Source organism: Nicotiana tabacum, chromosome 3 (assembly GCF_000715075.1).
Source record: "Nicotiana tabacum cultivar K326 chromosome 3, ASM71507v2, whole genome shotgun sequence".
Classification (NCBI taxonomy): domain Eukaryota; kingdom Viridiplantae; phylum Streptophyta; class Magnoliopsida; order Solanales; family Solanaceae; genus Nicotiana; species Nicotiana tabacum.
Window position 1 is genome coordinate 130,812,680 of NC_134082.1, and position 18,785 is coordinate 130,831,464.

The window sequence follows — 18,785 nt, forward strand, 5'->3', positions numbered from 1 at the left end:
TGAGTGCAATCCAACTATCCCTTGCACCTAACGTGCTTTGTGAAATGAGTACGGGTACCGAAGAGACGGCCAAACAGTTATGGGAAAAGCTAGAAGGGCTATACCAAGACCGATCAGTGACAACAAGGATGTTGTTACAACGGTGTCTTCACACATTTAAGATGGGGTCAGGTACTTCGTTACAAGATCATTTAAATGTGTTCAATAAACTTGTCATGGACTTACATATTGCAGGAATTAAAAAGGAAGAGGAGACGCTTGCATGTGCTTTGCTATTTTCATTGACTTCAAGATATCATGATATTGAGAATTCAATGATGTATAGAAAGGAGCTTATCAAGTTTGAGAAAGTGCGGCAGGCACTTAACTCTAGTGATGTGCGAAGGCACATTGAAGGAGATAGAGATGACCATGCAAGTGGGCTCTTTGTGAGAGGCCGGACTAGTCAATAGGGAAAGAGTAAATCAAAGCACAGATCAAAGTCTCATGTGAACAAGAAGAATACAGAGTGTTGGGGTTGTGGCAAGAAGGGGCACTTTGAACGAGATTGCCCAATGTCAAAATCCAAGGAAAAAGCGAGTGCATCTATAGTTGAACAGGTACATGATTTTGATAATGATTATGTACTAACAACATCGTGTAATAATAATAGTAGTTATGGAAATAAATGGGTATTAGACTCTGCTTGTACTCTGTTCCAAAAAAACTGGTTTAACAACTATGAGAAAAGTGGAGGAACCGTCGTAATGGGCAATAATGCAACTTATGCAATAGTTGGCATTGGCTTAGTTCGGGTTTGCTGCCATGATGGAGTCGTGAGGACTATTACACAAGTCCGTCATATTCCTGATCTGAAGAAGAATTTTATCTCCCTGAGTACTCTGGATGAACAAGGCTACAAGTACATGAGTGAAGCAGGAACTATAAAGGTGACTAAAGGTTCTTTAGTCATGCTGAAAGGCAAGCTGGAGAACGGCCTTTAAACATTGGCCGGAAGCACCATTGTTGGCTCTGCAAATGCATCTACAGTGCAGTTATCTAATGATGACAAGGCAAGACTATGGCACATGAGACTAGGTCATATGAGCGCACGTGGACTGGAGATGAGTCAGAAGATGTAGACCTTGAAGAACTTGCTGTCAATGAACCATACACAATTGCGAAGGGGAGGGAAAAGAGGCAGACACGAGAACCAAAATGCCTTATAGATCAAGCAAACTTGATTGCATATACGTTCGTAGCTGCACAAGAAGTGATTAAGGATCTGGAGCCCTCCTCGTATATTGAAGCAACTTCTTGCAAGGATGCTGTACAATGGCGGTTAGCCATGACTGAAGAGATGGAGTCTCTTCATAAGAATCAGACATGGGTCTTAGTGAAAAGACAAAAGGGGAAGAGGGCAGTTGGATGCAAATGGGTCTACCGAAAGAAAGAGGGAATTCCTGAAGTGGAGGATGCTAGGTTCAAGGCGAGATTGGTTGCAAAAGGTTTCAATCAGAAGGAGGGAATTGACTACAATGAGATTTTCTCTCTAGTTGTGAAGCATAGCTCAATTCGCATGCTACTAGCATTGGTTGCCCAATTTGACTTGGAGCTTCAACAGCTTGATGTCAAAACTGCTTTCTTACACGGTGATCTAGAAGAGACAATCTATATGGATCAGCCTGAAGGTTTCCTAGCTGAGGGAAAAAAATATCACGTATGCCAACTAAAGAAGTCTTTGTATGGTTTGAAGCAATCCCCTAGACAGTGGTACAAGAGGTTTGATACATTCATGACTACACATGAATTCTCAAGGAGTGCATTTGATAGCTGTGTGTATCACAAAAAGATGTCTGGTAACTCAATGATTTATTTACTATTTTATGTTGATGATATGCTTATTGCTGCTAACAACATTATAGAGATAAATGCTTTGAATAAGTTGTTGAGTAAAGAATTTGACATGAAGGGTTTAGGAGCTGCAAAGAAAATCCTTGGTATGGAGATTTTAAGAAAAGACGGTGTTGTACATCTTTCTCAGAAGAGGTATATTGAAAGGGTTCTCGATTGATTAAATATGCATACGTGCAAGCCTGTAATTAAACCATTAGCTCCTTATTTTAAACTTTCAGAGTTACAAATGCCTCAGTCCGAGGAGAGGTGGAGCATATGTCAAAGATTCCTTATGCCAGTGCAGTCGGTAGCATTATGTATGCTATGGTATGCATACGTCCAGATATTGCTCAATCTGTAAGTGTTGTAAGTAGATACATGTCCAGCCCAGGAAAGATGCATTGGGAAGCTGTCAAGTGGATATTGAGATATCTCAAAGGAGCTTCTGGTGTTGGTCTGACCTTTCGAAAAAGTGGTGGAGGTATTTCAATTCTCGGTTATGTAGATTCTGACTATGCAGGAGATCTTGACAGAAGAAGGTCCACAACTGGATACATCTTTACCCTCGTTGGCAGTGCCGTTAGTTGGAAGTCGACTCTGCAGTCGATTGCCGCTTTGTCTACGACAGAAGCAGAATACATGGCAGCAGCGGAGGCGGTGAAGGAAGCTATCTGGTTGAAAGGTTTAGTAGCGGAATTGAGTTTGGTTCAGCTGGAATCAACTCTTAGATGTGATAGTCAGAGTGCTATTCATCTAATGAAAAATCAGAGATTTCATGAGCGCACTAAACACATTGATGTCAGATTTCATTTTATTCGAGATGTTGTTGAAGAGGGAACTATCAAGGTCGTGAAGGTTATCACAGACGATAATGCTGCAGATATGTTGACCAAGATAGTCCCACTCGCTAAGTTTGCACACTGCAAGGACTTGGCGGGGGTGTGCATCAACTGATGCAACTCCGAAGAGAACAGTTGTTAGGTGGAGGTGGTATGTTCAACAATGGTTTGATTCTTCTTGTTTCTTACAATGGGGTTGCCCAGTAAGCTTAGAAGTTTTGGCCAGAGTTGTTCACACGCACGCTCGAAACGCAAACCAAGGTGGAGATTGAAAGTGTTGGTTTATGTTTTGTCAACAATGGCATGCCAATTGGAAGAGTTGGTGGAAAGAGTTGGTGTGGATGCTAGGAGGAAGCTTCCTCCTTTGATGTCACCCATGACATCAAGAGGAGGTAGTTTGATGTCACTAATGACATCAAGAAGTGGTCTTTACCTCTATAAATAGATGCACTCCTTCATTTGCAGAAACCATCCCAAAAATAATACAATACATTATAGTGAGTAGAGAGTTAAGAGAGAAATTCTCTTAAGTTTAATTGGGAAATCTCCCCTTCCTTTGTTAATATTAAAAAGACAACTGTTCTCTGGTGGACGTAGGATTATTTTGATCCGAACCACGTTAAATCTTGTGTTCTTTCTTTTACGTTTCTGCTAATAGTAACTAGGCCTATCCACCTATCAGAGGGCCCCAGATACATATTCTAACAGCATATACATGTTCCATAGACATAACATAACTTGTACAACACCAACCATGACCGAATAGGCAACATATATAACCAAAATGGAATAATTTAACATAGATCAAATCAAAAGATAAGAGTTCATATGAACCAAATGCATAAAAGCTATTACATAACTATTCAAACAAATGTGGGTACTTCTTTCTCATTCTTCCTCGGCTTCCCAAGTGGCTTCCTCAACTTGCTAGTTCCGCCATAACACTTTTACGGAGGCAATTTCCTTATTTCTCAATTTTCGGACTTGCCTATCAAGAATGGCAACTGGAATTTCTTCATAAGATAGTTCTTCATTAACCTCAATAGCTTCAATTGGCACAATAACGGATGGATCTCCCATTACCTTCTTCAACATAGACACATGGAAGACCGGATGTACCAACAACATCTCGGGTGGCAGCTCGAGCTTGTATGCCACCTGACCAATCCTCTGAATGATTCTGTTCGGTCCGACATACCTCAGACTTAATTTTCCTTTCTTCCCGAATCGCATGATGCCCTTCATGGGGGAAACCTTCAAAAATACCCAATCATCTTCTTTGAACTACAAATCTCTACGACGAATGTCCGAATAAGACTTTTGGCAACTCTGAGCAGTTTTCAACCTCTCCTTAATAATCTTGACTTTCTCCATGGCCTAATGCACGAGGTCCGACCCTATAAATTCTGCTTCTCCAACCTTGAACCACCCAATGAGAGACCTACATATCCTACCATACAGTGCCTCGAATGGTGCCATCTGGATACTAGCATGGAAGTTGTTGTTGTAAGGAAATTCTATGAGTGACAAATGGTCATCCCAACTACCTTTGAAATCAAGAGTACAAGCACGCAACATGTACTCAAGCGTCTGAATAGTCCGCTCTGCTTGCCCGTCGGTTTGAGGATGGAAAGCTGTGCTGAGATTTACCTACGTGCCCAAGCCCTGCTGAAATTTCTTCCTAAAGTTGGCTGTGAACTGAGCCCCTCGATCTGAAATGATTGAGACGGGAGTGCCATGCAACCTGACTATTTCTTTAATATACAATTGAGCATACTGTTCCACTGTGTCGGTAGATTTAACTGGCAAGAAGTGTGCTGATTTTGTGAGTCGATCCACGATCACCCAAATTGAGTCAAACTTGCGCAGATTGTACGGCAACCCTACCACAAAATCCATGTTGATCACCTCCCATTTCCACATTGGAATTTCTATGCTTTGAGCCATTCCACCAGGTCTTTGATGTTCGGCCTTCACTTGCTGACAATTCAAACATCTAGCCACAAAGTCCACCACATCCCTTTTCATGTCATTCCACCAATAAAATTCCCTGAGATCATGATACATTTTTGTAGAACCTGGGTGCACGGAATACCTGGAAGTGTGAGCTTCTGCCATGATCCTTTCCCGAAGACCGTCAATATCCGGAACACATAGGCGGCCTTGGTACCATAGGGTACCATCATCCATGCCAAGGGAAAAAGCTGTGGTCTTGTGTTTATGAATACCCTCTTTCAGTTGTGCTAACAATGGATCGTTGAATTACTTCTCTTTCACTTCCGTCATAAGCGATGATTCAGCCCAATTCTGCACAATCACTCCTCCTTCATTAGAGTCCGCTAGGCGAACTCCCAAACTAGCCAACTGGTGAACCTCCCTGGCCAACAACCTCCGATATGCCTCCAAATGAGCCAAGCTCCCCATAGATTTTCGACTAAGAGCATCCGCTACAACATTAGCCTTTCCCGGGTGATAGAGAATATCAATGTCATAGTCTTTGAGTAACTATAGCCATCTTCTTTGTCTCAGATTCAACTTCTTTTGCTTGAAAATATATTGAAGGCTCTTGTGGTCCGTAAATACATCCACATGCACCCAATACAAATAATGTCGCCAAATCTTTAGTGCAAACACCACTGCCGCAAGCTCTAAGTCATGGGTTGGATAGTTCTTTTCATGGTTCTTGAGTTGCCTAGAAGTGTAGGTTATAACCTTGCGGTGTTGAATTAACACACACCCAAGCCCGATCATTGAAGCGTCGCAATACACCACAAATCCCTCTGTACCCTTTAGCAGGGTAAATACTGGCGCTGTAGTCAGTCTTGATTTCAATTCTTGGAAACTCCTTTCACAAGCATCAGACCATTGGAATTTAACTGCTTTCTGGGTCAATTTAGTCAATGGAGAGGCAAGAGTAGAAAACCCCTCCACAAATCTCTTGTAGTACCCAGCCAAACCCAAAACACTGTGAATCTCTATTGGAGTGGTAGGTCTGGGCCAATTCCTCACTGCTGCATTCTTTTAAGGATCAACCATAATTCCTTCCCTGGAGACGACATGACCCAAGAATGCGACGGATTCAAGCCAGAATTCGCATTTCAAAATTTTTGCATACAGTTGATGTTGCTGAAGAGTCTGTAGAACTGACCTGATATGGTTAACATGATCTTCTCGACTTCGGGAATATACAAGAATATCGTCAATGAATACTGTCACAAAGAAGTCTAGAAAAGGCTTGAAGACTCGATTCATAAGATCCATGAAAGCTGCCAGGGCATTTGTTAGCCCAAAAGACATCACCATAAATTCAAAGTGCCCATACCGAATCCTGAAAGTTGTTTTTGGAATATCATGTTCCCTTATCTTCAATTGATGATACCCAGACCGCAAGTCAATTTTTGAGAAACACGTAACACTTTGCAATTGATCAAACAAGTCATCTATCCTTGGTAGAGGATATTTATTTTTGATTGTGACCTTGTTGAGTTGCCGGTAGTTAATACACATCCGTAGCGACCCATCTTTCTTCCTTACAAACAAGATTGGTGCGTCCCATGGTGACATACTCGCCCGGATGAAACCCTTTTTTAGCAAATCCTTCAATTGTTCCTTTAGCTCTTTCAATTCCGCCAATGCCATTATGTAAGGTGGAATTGATATAGGCTCCGTGCTTGGCATCACATCGATCCCAAAATCAATCTCCCTGTCTGGAGGAATTCCAAGGAGTTCATCTGGAAAGACATCCAGAAACTTATTCACAACTAGCACGGACTCAAGGCTAGGCGCCTCAGCATTGGTGTCCGCAACCCGAACTAAATGATAGATACACCCCTTCTTGATCATCTTCGCAACCTTAAGGTAAGAAATAAACCGACCTTTAGGCACTACATTATCTCCCTTCCACTCAACAACGGGCTCATTAGGAAATTCAAGCCTTATGGTTCTAGTCCGACAATCAAGTTTGGCAAAGCATGAATAAAGTCAATCCATTCCTATTATTACATCAAAATCGACCATCCCTAATTCAATAAGATCGGCTGTGGTATCCCTACCCCGTACCGTAACAACACAACCTCTATAAACTCAAGCAGTCATAATAGACTCACCCACCGGAGTAGACACTGAAAATGGCTCATGAAGCTGATTCGGTTCTATCCCAAATTCCATAACAACAAAAGGGGTAACATAGGACAAGGTGGAACCGGGGTCAATAAGTGCATACAAATCATGAGATTGGACAATTAGAATACCTGTAACAACATCTGGAGAAGCCTCTGCAGTCTGGCGACCACTCATAACATAGAACCGGCTGGGTCCTCCTGAACTCTGTGCACCACCCCTAGCTACACCACGCCCTACAGGTGCTGGGGCACCTCGAGCTGGAGAGGGGGCTGAGGATGTAGTAGCTGCTGGACTGGATGACTGTGTTGTGCCCCTACCCGCTCCTTGGCGGGATGTATGACAATGCCTATGAATGTGGCCCCTCATCCCGCATCCATAATATACGGGTAACTCCAAGTAGCAAACCCCTAAGTGCATCTTCCCGCACTTGGAGCACGAAGACCTCTGTTGCTGTTGGGATCTCTCTCCTGACCAACCCCGCTGATAGGATCCTCTGTTGCCTTGACTGGGCCTGAAACGACTCCACTGCTGCTGCTGGTTGGGCCTTGATGGCAGTGCACTGGCTGAAGACTGTGCAACAGACTGAGACGGCCGTGATGATCCTCCCCTAAAAGCTGATCTTCCCCCACTGAATGACTTACCCATGCTGCCCGTAGACCGGGTCTTTCTGTTACCCTCTCTCTCCATTTTGTTCTTCAATTTATGATTCTCTGTGGCCTGAGCAAATTCCACCATCTTCCCATAATTCATGTCAGAATTCAATGCAGCTGTAGAAGCCTCATTAATAGTTAAAGGATTGAGACCCTGAACAAACCGATGCACCCTAGCCCCCATTGTGGGCAACATATGAATAGCATATTTAGACAGGAGAGCAAACTCCATATGGTACTCCCACACACTTCTGCTAACCTACTTTAGATTCTCAAACTCTGCTGCATGGGCTGCCCTTGTCTCGGCAGGCAGGAAATGATCTATAAAGGCATCAGCAAACTCGCTCCACCTCGCCGGAGGGCTTCCCTCCTCATGGGAATCTTCCCACAACTCAAATCATGAATAGGCCACCCCTTTCAGATGGTAGGCAGCCAACTCTACTCCCTCTATCTTAGTTGCACGTATAACCCTGAGGGTTTTGTGCATCTCATCAATAAAATCCTGAGGGTCTTCTTCTGGATTGGCACCCGTAAATACTGGAGGGTCTAACTGAAGAAATCTGTTCACCTTGGAACTGGTGGAATCTTCTTGCTTGTTGGATGAACTAGGCGCAACATTTGACCTCTGGGCATGAGAGGCCACTAGCTGGGTCAACATCTGAATATGTCCCCCAAAGATCCCTATAAGAAATACCAGAACTGAAAGTTGGGGCTGGAGGTGGAATAGGAGTATCAATGGGAGGGATAGTAGTACCCTCCGTAGGTGTAGGAACTAGGATAGTCTGCTCTGGAATAGAAGAACCAGGTAGGGTGATAGCAGGGCGACTACCCTCACCTGCAACATCAAGCAATGAATCATCAACCACTCCTGAGGTGGCATTGGCTTCTTGGCCAGTTCTTGCTTTCTTCTTAGGTGCCATTTACTGAAAGATAGGACAATTAACTAATTAGAGAGGGAATAGTTTCATAACAAGTTGTACCGCACAATCCAGAATATCAAAAAAGGGCATTATTCCTAAATGCCCAAGTAGCCTCCAACTTATAGATGTGGTCGACTACACACTGATAAGAAGGACTCTACTAGGCACGGATCCGAGACAGCCTAGGACACCTTGAAACCTTAGTCTCTGATACCAAGTTTGTCACGCCCCAATCTCGGGAGGCGCGACCAGCGCTCAATAACCCAACTGAGCAAGCCTTATCAAACACTTTCTACCCATCTCAATATGAATAAGGAAGCAATGATTTCATTTATTTAGACAATAGGAAAGACAACTTTAAACCATAGTTAAGTTTCCAAGATTCCATATAATTACCCTTTAGAGAAGCGAGAGCTAGAATTACAACATAGTTCGTAGACCCATCTAACACTCGTACATAACCCACACATATGTCTACGGAGCCTCTAAGGATGCAAAAGACAAGTATGACAATGCCGGCGACAAGGCCCCGACTATACCTCAAAAGTGGATATCTATAGCAAAAGATGTACAACATAACCCCCTTGAAGGAGAAAGGGGCTCACCAAGACTTTGTGAGAAGGATGCTCCGCTACGCGCGATCGGCACTATCCGTTATGGAGCTACCTACATTCATTTAAAAAAATGTAGTGCCCCGGTAAAAGGGACGTTAGTACCATGGAATAGTACTAGTATGTATAACTAAACACCATCCAGTTAGAAAAAACAACCATACAAGAGTAAAAGAAATCATAAGGACAACAAAGCTTCAAATAAGCATCACATCAATAATATAAGAGGTTCACATATTTTTCACATAATTTCTGAAATTTTTATTTGGGGCATTCCTTATCGTTGCATCATCATCCACATTACCACCGCTTCCTTAAGCGGAGTCCGATCACGGCCCGATCGGCTAAGCCGTCTTACCAAGACGTTACTCTTATTTCATTCTCACTTTTCAGTTTCAATTATCAATACATTACCACCATGTGTGTATAACATGGCATCCGATCAAAGCCCGTTCGGCTAAGCCGTCTTACCAAGACGTTACCTTTTTCCGTTAATCATCTCACTTTAATCTTTGGATTCATATGAATTAGTTTCTCGGCACTTGGGGCCACAATTACCACATTCCATAACTCACATTTCGCATTATTCCCATTTTCAACATTTATCTTGCCATTTAGGATCATAAGCACATACAAAAGCAATTTAAGTTATAAACATAGAGAGAAATTCATTTAGTTCGGCATATTAATCACAATGTAACCTTGACTTGACATTTAGGCATTTAGCACATAGCTCATATATTTCCACACATCCTCAATTTACAAAGAATAACACACTAAACACATGGAGAAGCATCTTCAACATACATTTTTGCAGCATCAATTTATTTGACATAACAAGTACCACATCAATCGAATTTTGGGCTTACAACATTTGCACGGGCACCATGGAGGCTCAATTTCTAAAAGGAGGGTTTTTTAGCCATACATACCTTGTTTAAGCTTTCCTTAAGTTACTACGACGTTCCGGAAATTCTGGCAATCCCAATCTACTTGAGACATAACAAAATTGAGCACAAATTAGGAAGGTATTCATGGTTTCAGCTCATTTGAGCATTTTATCAAATACTAGTTGAGGATCTTGATTTCAAATCTCTTTTACAAGATTTGCTGCATTCCCCAACCCAATCTTTACTTATTTATGTTCAACAATTTGTACATGCATGTATACATAATACTATTACACCCAAGAATCATACCTCAATAACCCATCTCACAATCTCTACAATACCAACACAACCTAGGTTAGGCACCTATGGCTTCCAATCACCATCCCATGAGTTCTAACGTATATATCATACATAAATAATCACCATAGAGTAGTTAGAGATGATAGACATACCTCTTGTAGTAAGAATCTTGAGAATCCCCACTTGTAGTGTTCTTGATCAATTTAGGGATTTGAATGGGAATCTATGGATTTTCAAGATCAATCCTTGTTAATATAAGTGTTTAGGAGTAGTAATTAACTCAAAATACTCCAAAAACATTATCTTGGATCATAGGAGGGAAGTATGAGACGGATTCCCCTTGATAGAGCAAGCCCTAGCTAAAAAAATGACTTAGAGACTCTCCATACCCAGTCTTGGGGTATTTATAGGGCTTCTAGGCGCGTGACCACGGTCAAACCGTGCCCGAGATGCGGTGGCCGTGCTCGGAGGCAGAAACTTTCAGTTTTCCCGCGGCCGCGCGTCTGACACAGGTTCGGTAAAATGGTCATAGCTTTCTGTATACACCTCCAAATGACAAATGGTTTAATGCATTGGAAACTAGACTCAAAGAGATTTAATTTGATAGGTTGTTCGTTGCACAAAACCTTATATAAATGGAGATATTCTTGTCCAAAATAAGGTCTTGTGCGTACTCATTTACAACTTTAGTCTATTATGAAATTTTCTAACTTGGTTTAGACTTAGGCCTCTCTTTAGACCCCAAATCACTTATAATATGACTTATATGCTTATTAACATATCTAATTAATATCCATTATATCATGAATCCTCATTTGCACGCAAGATAAAATAATTAGCCTACCTTGGCACCACGAAATCTTAAATTACTTAGCAAACTTTTCTGGGGCTTTACACGAAGGTTGATCAATATAGACCTCTTCCTCCAATACACCATTAAATAATGCCAACTTCACATCCATTTGATGGGTTTTCCATTAATTTAGTGCCGCCAAAGCAATGAGAGAGCGAATTATTTCCAAACGAGCAACCGGCACAAATACTTCATGATAGTCAATACCGACCTTTTGCTTGTAGCCTTTAGCTACCAATCTTGCTTTGTACTTTTCTATTTCTCCCTTGAAATTCTTCTTTAGCTTGTACACCCATTTGACTCCAATGGTGCTTTTGCCTTTTGGAAGTGTGACCAACTCCCATGTATCATTCTTTTTTATAGCTTTGATTTCTTCATCCATTGCATCCCTCAATTTGGAATTTTGGCAAACATCTTCAAAGCTTAGAGGCTCACTGTCCACCAGCAAACAAAAATGAGTAAAATCATACAAGTCATTTCTTACCACTTCCGTGTTTTCATACAAGTCACAAAGACTTCTACTCTTGTGAGGTACTTTACTTGAACTTGAGCTTGATTCCCCAACTTCTTGATCTTATGGCGGAGGTGTTGAAGGTGGTGTGATATCCTGCTCCCCATCTTTTTCTTCATCATCTTCAAATAATGAACTAAAAGAGTATTCTTGCTCTTTAGATTTCCACTCCCAAGCATTATCTTCATCAAACTCAACATCTCTACTTATGGTGACCTTGCCATTTTTGGGGTTATACAATTTATAACCTTTAATACTTTGATCATAGCCAATGAAGACATACCTCTCACTTTTGTCATCAAGCTTAGACCTCTTCTCATCTGACACATGTGCATATGCGATGCTCCAAAAAACTCGCAAATGAGCAACTTTTGGCTTGAAACCGCTCCATGCCTCTTGTGATGTTTTTCCACGAACTTTTGGTGTGACACCAATTTGATAAGTACACCGCATAAGCAACAGCTTCAGCCCAGAACTCTTTTGGCATATTTTTGCTCTTCAACATACTCCTTGCCATGTTGAGAATAGTTTGATTCTTTCTCTCCATGGCGCCATTTTGCTGTGGTGATCTCAGAACTGTCAAGTAATGACGAATTCCATTTTTCTCACATAAAATCTTGAATTCATTTGAAGTGAATTATCCACCATTATCGAACCTAAGTGACTTAATTTGATAGCCACTTTGCTTCTCCACCATGTTCCTAAAATTTTTGAAGGTTTCAAACACCTCCGATTTTGCCTTCAAAAAATAAACCCAAGTTTTTTCGAGAAAAATCATCAATGAAAAGTAAAAAAATAATTACTTTTACCAAGTGAAGATGGCTTGATAGGTCCGAACATATCCATGTGAATTAACTCGAGAGGGCATCTTGCTCTTGTCAAAGACTCTTTAGGAAAGCTTTTCCTTGCTTGCTTTCCAAAGAGACATTCTTCACAAAGTTGGTTAGGATGATCAATTGTTGGCAATCCATTCACCATGCTTTCCTTCTTCATCAACCTTAGGCTATCAAAATTCAAGTGACCAAATCTCATATGTCAAAGCCAAGATGAATCTTTGGCACATGAAAGCAAGCACCTTAGAATATCATTTTGAAGATATAAGATGAACATTTATTATTAGCCATATGTACTTTGACTAACAATCTTCCCTTTTCATCTCTCATATACAACTTTTTTTCTTTCAAATGAATGACATAATTTATCTCCAAAAGTTGTCCCAAACTTAAAATATTACTTTTCATCTCCGGCACATACAAAACATTGGAGATTAATTGATGACTTCCATATTTTAAGCGAATTGAAATCATACCTTTTCCTTTGATTTGAACTCGCGAAGAGTCTCCAAAAGTGATTGGGCCACCATTCAGCTCCTTAAGCTCCACAAATAAATTTTTCTTTCCAAAAATATGACTACTTGCACCGGAGTCAAGGTACCATTTGTTCTTTTCCACACTTTCTTCTCCTTTGCATGAAATAAGTAGAGTGGCATCTTCATCTTCATTTTTGCTCTCCACAAAGTTGTTTTTCTCCTCCAAATTATCTTTACATTCCCAGGAAAAATGTCCAAATTTATGACAAGTATAACATTCAATATTCGATTTGTCATACCTTCCTTGATTTTGTCTCCATCCTTTGCCTCTTCCACGACCTCTTCTTTGACTATAATCTTGGCTTTTATTGTTTCTATTTGATGCTTGACTACCACCTCTTTCTCCTCTACCACAACCTCTTCCATTTCTACGACCTCTTTGCTGCGAACCACGCCTTTCATCTTTCTCCTTGAAGGAAAGTTCTGCTTGCAACGCCTTTTCAACCGATTCTTCTTTCGGTTTCTTCAATTTTTCTTCATGGGTTTGCAAAGAACTCGAAAGTTCATCTATGGTCATGGTGTCCAAGTCTTTGGACTCTTCAATAGCAACAACAATATAATCAAATTTTGAATCTTGGGATTGTAGTATTTTTGAAACGACCCTATCATCCTTCAACTCTTCACCATATCTTTTCATTTGATTGACAATAGCCAAAACTCTTGAAATGTAATCTGAAGCAGATTCATTTTCTTTCATATGCAATGATTCAAACTCTCCTCTTAAGGTCTGGAGATGAACCTTTTTCACTTTGTCCAAACCTTTAAAGAAAGTTTGAAGAATGTCCCATGCTTGCATGGAGGTTGTCATATTTGCAACCTTCTCGAACATCTTGTCATCCAAACCTTGATGGATGAGAGTGAGTGCCTTTTGATCTTTCTTATTTGTGGCTGCGGCATCTTCCGCGTCATCAACTCCAGACTCTACCGGTTCCCAAACATCATAGGCACCAAGCAAGACCTTCATTCGAATACACCAATTTCCATAGTTCTCTTTTGTGAGCATATGAACTTGGAATGGTGTTCCATTAGTGTTTGTCATCTTTTCTCCAAGTTTGGTTGTCTCTCAACACACCGGCTCTGATACCAAATGTTAGAAATTTTTGGGAGAGCAAGTCAACTAAACAAACACTCAAAACTCACTATTAGAGAGGTGGAGGAAAGGATGATTTCTATTCACCTTCACTTGCTCCAAATGGCTAGCATACATGACTATTTATAGTAGAACTCCTACATGTATCTAGCCTAAACTTCATGTGTACATATTAATTAAGTCCACACATGCACACACTAGTCCATACATGCCCACACTAGTTCACACAAATTCACACATATCCATACCTCACTCTTTTCTAGCTATATGTATGAAAATATTAAATTAATGTAAACAAATCTAAACAATTGTGGACAAATGGAAACAAGTTTATTACTATTTTTAACATGATATCACTAAGTCTGTGCTTGTTGCCCTACTAATCTTCTTGGCAGCCAACAATAGTTTGTCCCTCTCATTCTCAGCTGTCATCAAGTAAAATGTCAGTTGCACATCTTCTATTGGCTAGAAAGATTTTCCTATGAAAAACATAGACCGCAAACATTAAGCACAAGTTATGAAAGCTTTTGCATTTCCAATCCGGTATACTAACTTGAAAGTCAGACATAATATATCAGCCTAAGTGCAAGTTCCCCATTAAAGTAGGAGTTTCAAATCGTTACAGGACAAGGTCTGTTAATCGATCATATAAAAGAAAGACTTGAAGCTAGTTCAAAGACGGATACTTACTTAAGAGGATATCCATCTCGCAGTACAAGTGGAAAAAGAAGAGAAGTTTAGGATAGGCAGAAGATTTTCACTTACATGGAATCATACCCAAGTAGAGGCGATATACTGAATTAGCTTTGTCCCTTTTAATAAAGCACTGGATTGGGGATTAACGGGGACCCGACTGGTTTAAAAATGGTAACAAAAAAGATCTCTCTGAGTTTAAATCAACATCAGCAATAGTAATAAGAAGGAAACTGGAACAAATTTAAAGAGATTACCTGCTTCTGTGAAATGGGAAAGGTAAGCCTACCACATTCCTCAGGAGTCTTAACAATCTCCTTTGTAATTTTCCTCCATGATCTGCAAATAGATGCTCAAAAGACAACGATAGAACGAGCAGGACATGATGTCTCACTCTCTTCAACGCTGCGGATGATATCCAAAAGCACTTTTGGTGGTAAATTTTCCCACTGCCCTTGCTCAGTGGGATCAGAGAGGGCCACATATGGGACAATATGTGATCAAGTTCTGTTGCTCCAATGCTTTCTTTCTGCTCGCTCCCTTAGTCTATTCCCTATCCCATCTGTCATCTCCCTCAGCTTGCGAACAATTTCTTGAAAGGCATATCCATCAATCACACGAACTGCACTTTTCCTTCAACAGAAGGGCAAATCATTTAGATCAATGAAACAAAGAGGAGCTTAACCACACGAGGAAAGAACTTTCAGACAATTTTTACCTTTTAAACAGATGAATCACTCAATCAAGGAAGCCTCAATTCCAACTTTTATGGGTTGACTATATGATATTCCTTTAGGTTGTAAACATTCTGCTCTATTCGGGTCCAATCTAATTCCATCCTACAGTCTACATTGGTCTTTTAAGACAATTTTTGAGATTATCTAGAAGTAGATGTTCTTTAATCGAACATTTATCTATTCACTGACATACAAGTCTTTTACCGGACTGAAAAAACTCTCGTGAAAATCCAACCTAATCTAGATGTAACAACAATATGCCTCAATCCCAATAAGTCGGCATTGCCTATTATCCACATACACCATATCTTCAATTATCAGATCTAACACAGAGGTTTAGCCTCTCTGTTTTAATTAAAAATCAATATACCTAATATTTTTCCTTTTGTGAGGGATTGAGAAGAAGAAATGCAAAAAAGATATGGACATGTAACCATTCAATGATCAGCACTGAAATTACACAAATGAGAGACGAATAATCCAGCGAATATTAGAAATATAAATCATTTCTATAACATCCTACGATTCAAAATCAAAACTTCGCACTCAAATGTTCCCAAAATAAAGATTTAGCAACAATAACAATCAGAAAATCAAATTGCACAATTGCTTATAAGAGGCAAAATAATACACAATGAAATAAAGGACAACGCAAAATTAAAACGTAAGATCTTATAGCATTTCTATACTAGCTCCGCTCAAAACCAAAAGCAAAGACAACATGAAACTAGGGTGAAGAATAGAAAAAAAGGAAAAATAGGAATTGCATCCAGAAACCAAGATGAAGATAGAAATGCATAGTAAATAGAGAAAATGGTAGGAGAAAACCTGAACAAAGAGGGACAAAGAAGATGAAAGCGATAAAAGAACGCTCTAAATGTAGAGATTGAAGAAGAAAAAGAAATTAGGAGACAGAAACACGGCCAGTGAGGTCCACGTCCTCAGGCGGAACCCTGAATCAATATCTGTCAATTCAGCCTCTTAAATAAAAGCTAAAAAAGAGACATTACACTTCTTTTTTTCCTCTCCAGATAATGGCCAATATAAGTTTTTCTGAACAAGTTCAAACATAGCATTCAAGATTTGTTTTTCTAACTTCCGGATGACACCTGACTTTTTCGGTCCTAACAGGAACCCCCACGACAGAGTATTTGAAAACCTCAAATCCCCTTCCTCTTTTTACTATAGACATTAAAGAACAATCAATCAACTGCCCTCAACTAGTCCGAATTCAGTAGACACATTCTCTATAATTCTTCAAGTTTATTATTCAATGGTTAGAGGTTTTATCATTATTAGACTACTTTTAATCTGGCCATCAACCTAAGACAACTCTCTCTATCTCCAATGGGATAGGTTATGCTTTGCGAAGCTCACATAGGAAGCATTCCAGATACTAAATGAGCCACAAAATCCCTCGACTGTGCATGACCATTTAAATTATAGAATCACAAGTTTAGTCGGTGATAGTTGCAGGGCAAGAGCACCAAAAGACACTAGTGAAACTGAAAATCAATACATTTGATGCATCATCGTCATGAGAATGTATATGATCTATCAAAACTTTAACCTTACTTTTTTTTTGAGAGTTTAATTACAAGTAATTTGAAATAAAGACTATTACGTAAGTCATGCTTAAATGATTGGAACAATGGTATATTTACTTAACATGAACAAGTGATTTTGTACATAGCTTCCCCGAATATGTGTAGAGAGACTCCTATGGAATATTTCAATCAAATACAAGCTTATTAGAACAAAAGCATTTCACCTTTTTAAAAATCAAGATTCAATTTTTTTCTCAAAATCTCAACTGATGCAAAATAGTTCAATGTAGCTACCAAACGATAAAAAAAGGACACTAAAGGGAGCTATCAACCAACTGATTACCAGAGTCCTAAGTAACGTGGAAAAGGGAATAAACAAATAAATGATTAATTAACTTCATTTTAGTGTCATCAACATAAAACAAAGAACAAGTAGTACACCTTAGCATGTTCTATAAAGATGTTTCCTCACACAAAACAAAACATATATTATGACGCAAAGGGTGACTGGTGAGGTAAGAACCTAAGAAGAAGAGAGACATAGATAAAAAGTTTGATTTTTTTTTAAACTAGTAAAAATATATTTTTGATAAGTTAAATAAAAGATAGTAAATCTTTTTACCCAACAACAAAAGGGGGCAAAAATTAGTACAGGACTGTAACAGTTGGCAATGGTGAAAAGGAAGAAAAGAGACGACAGAAAACAAAAACACATGAATCAATGGAAGATAAAAAAAATTAGGGAGATCATATATAATCTAAACTAGGGAACATAAAAGAATAAGAAAGAGTTGGTCAAATGGTACCTTTTGAAGAAACCGCAGAGAGAAGCAAATAACCCTGCAACTTAAGGGTCTAATAAAAGTTATTTCCATATATACATAATAAACCGTGAAATTACAATAGAAAATCCCTTAACTAATTCTAATTACAATGTATATCTTGTTTACTCAGTGCTGAATCCTAGTATATGTAACATCAACGAATAATAAAGCCAGACTTAATTATTGAAACATATCTGTAGTCAATCTTGAGACTAATCAACAACCAATTTTCTAAACCCAAAAAAAAAAAAAAAAGGTAGTATCGCATCTCCTCCATAACTCCACAAATTACACAGATTCGTTCTAAACTTATCTAAGAATCTCTCCCATCTTTGTTTAATCAAGCATCATCGAGCTTCAACTTAATAACTCAAAGCTGAATTAATTCGATTTAAATATTTTGAATTTTTTGTCTTGAACCTACAAGTTGAGCTGCTTTTCTTCTTACAAAAATGAACATGCAAATGAAGTATTCATTTTAAATTGCCTTAATAGTTTCTCATTCTCATCGTAATTATCCAAATAAAATAATCATGCAAGCAATGAAACCATTATCAAGGAAATACAATAGACACATAATATGGCCGATAAGAATTAACAATAGTTAAATCATGTCTAAATAGAAAATAATAGTGACTTAGTAATTAATATTGTATATATGAGCTTTCTAGTAGGGTATTTGACTTATTAGTGTTGGACATATGGATAATATACTAATGTCTAATGGATAGCACTAAATATTATTCGACGAAAAAGTATTGAGCTTTTTGTTAAACTAATTAATAAGGGAATTTTAGGCAAATCTTAACCAACGATAATTTACTCCAGACCTAAGATAGAAGATGAGAGTAAGCAAACATAGCACACATAAAATTTAACTACAATAGTGATTGAATCCATTCGTATAAGAAGAGGATGGTAATTTTCATTATATCAAACTATAATTAAGAAGAC

General features: G+C 39.2%; 1 protein-coding gene and 1 long non-coding RNA gene across 3 annotated transcripts; both read right to left on the bottom strand.

Annotated features, from left to right (window-relative positions):
• Positions 1 to 8,787: 8,787 nt before the first annotated feature.
• LOC142179501 (uncharacterized) lies at positions 8,788 to 18,251 on the bottom strand. Of its 2 annotated transcripts, none has more exons than XR_012707841.1 (4): positions 17,814 to 18,251; positions 14,981 to 15,356; positions 14,796 to 14,883; positions 8,788 to 9,072 (listed from the first exon to the last, which is right to left on the bottom strand). It is a non-coding gene; the product is annotated as an uncharacterized LOC142179501 (long non-coding RNA). The 2 variants fall into 2 exon arrangements; XR_012707842.1 differs by lacking the exon at positions 17,814 to 18,251 and adding an exon at positions 15,442 to 17,800.
• Positions 10,028 to 14,785, bottom strand: LOC142179500 (uncharacterized). Its single transcript, XM_075249923.1, has 2 exons — positions 12,881 to 14,785; positions 10,028 to 12,574 (listed from the first exon to the last, which is right to left on the bottom strand). Exons 1-2 carry the CDS (start codon positions 13,977 to 13,979, stop codon positions 12,570 to 12,572), a joined length of 1,104 nt encoding a protein of 367 aa, XP_075106024.1. The 5' UTR covers positions 13,980 to 14,785; the 3' UTR covers positions 10,028 to 12,569.
• Positions 18,252 to 18,785: the final 534 nt, after the last annotated feature.

Excerpts from the sequence above, each read along its gene's own strand:
- LOC142179500 (XM_075249923.1), bottom strand. The coding sequence starts at position 13,979 with ATGACAAACACTAATGGAACACCATTCCAAGTTCATATGCTCACAAAA.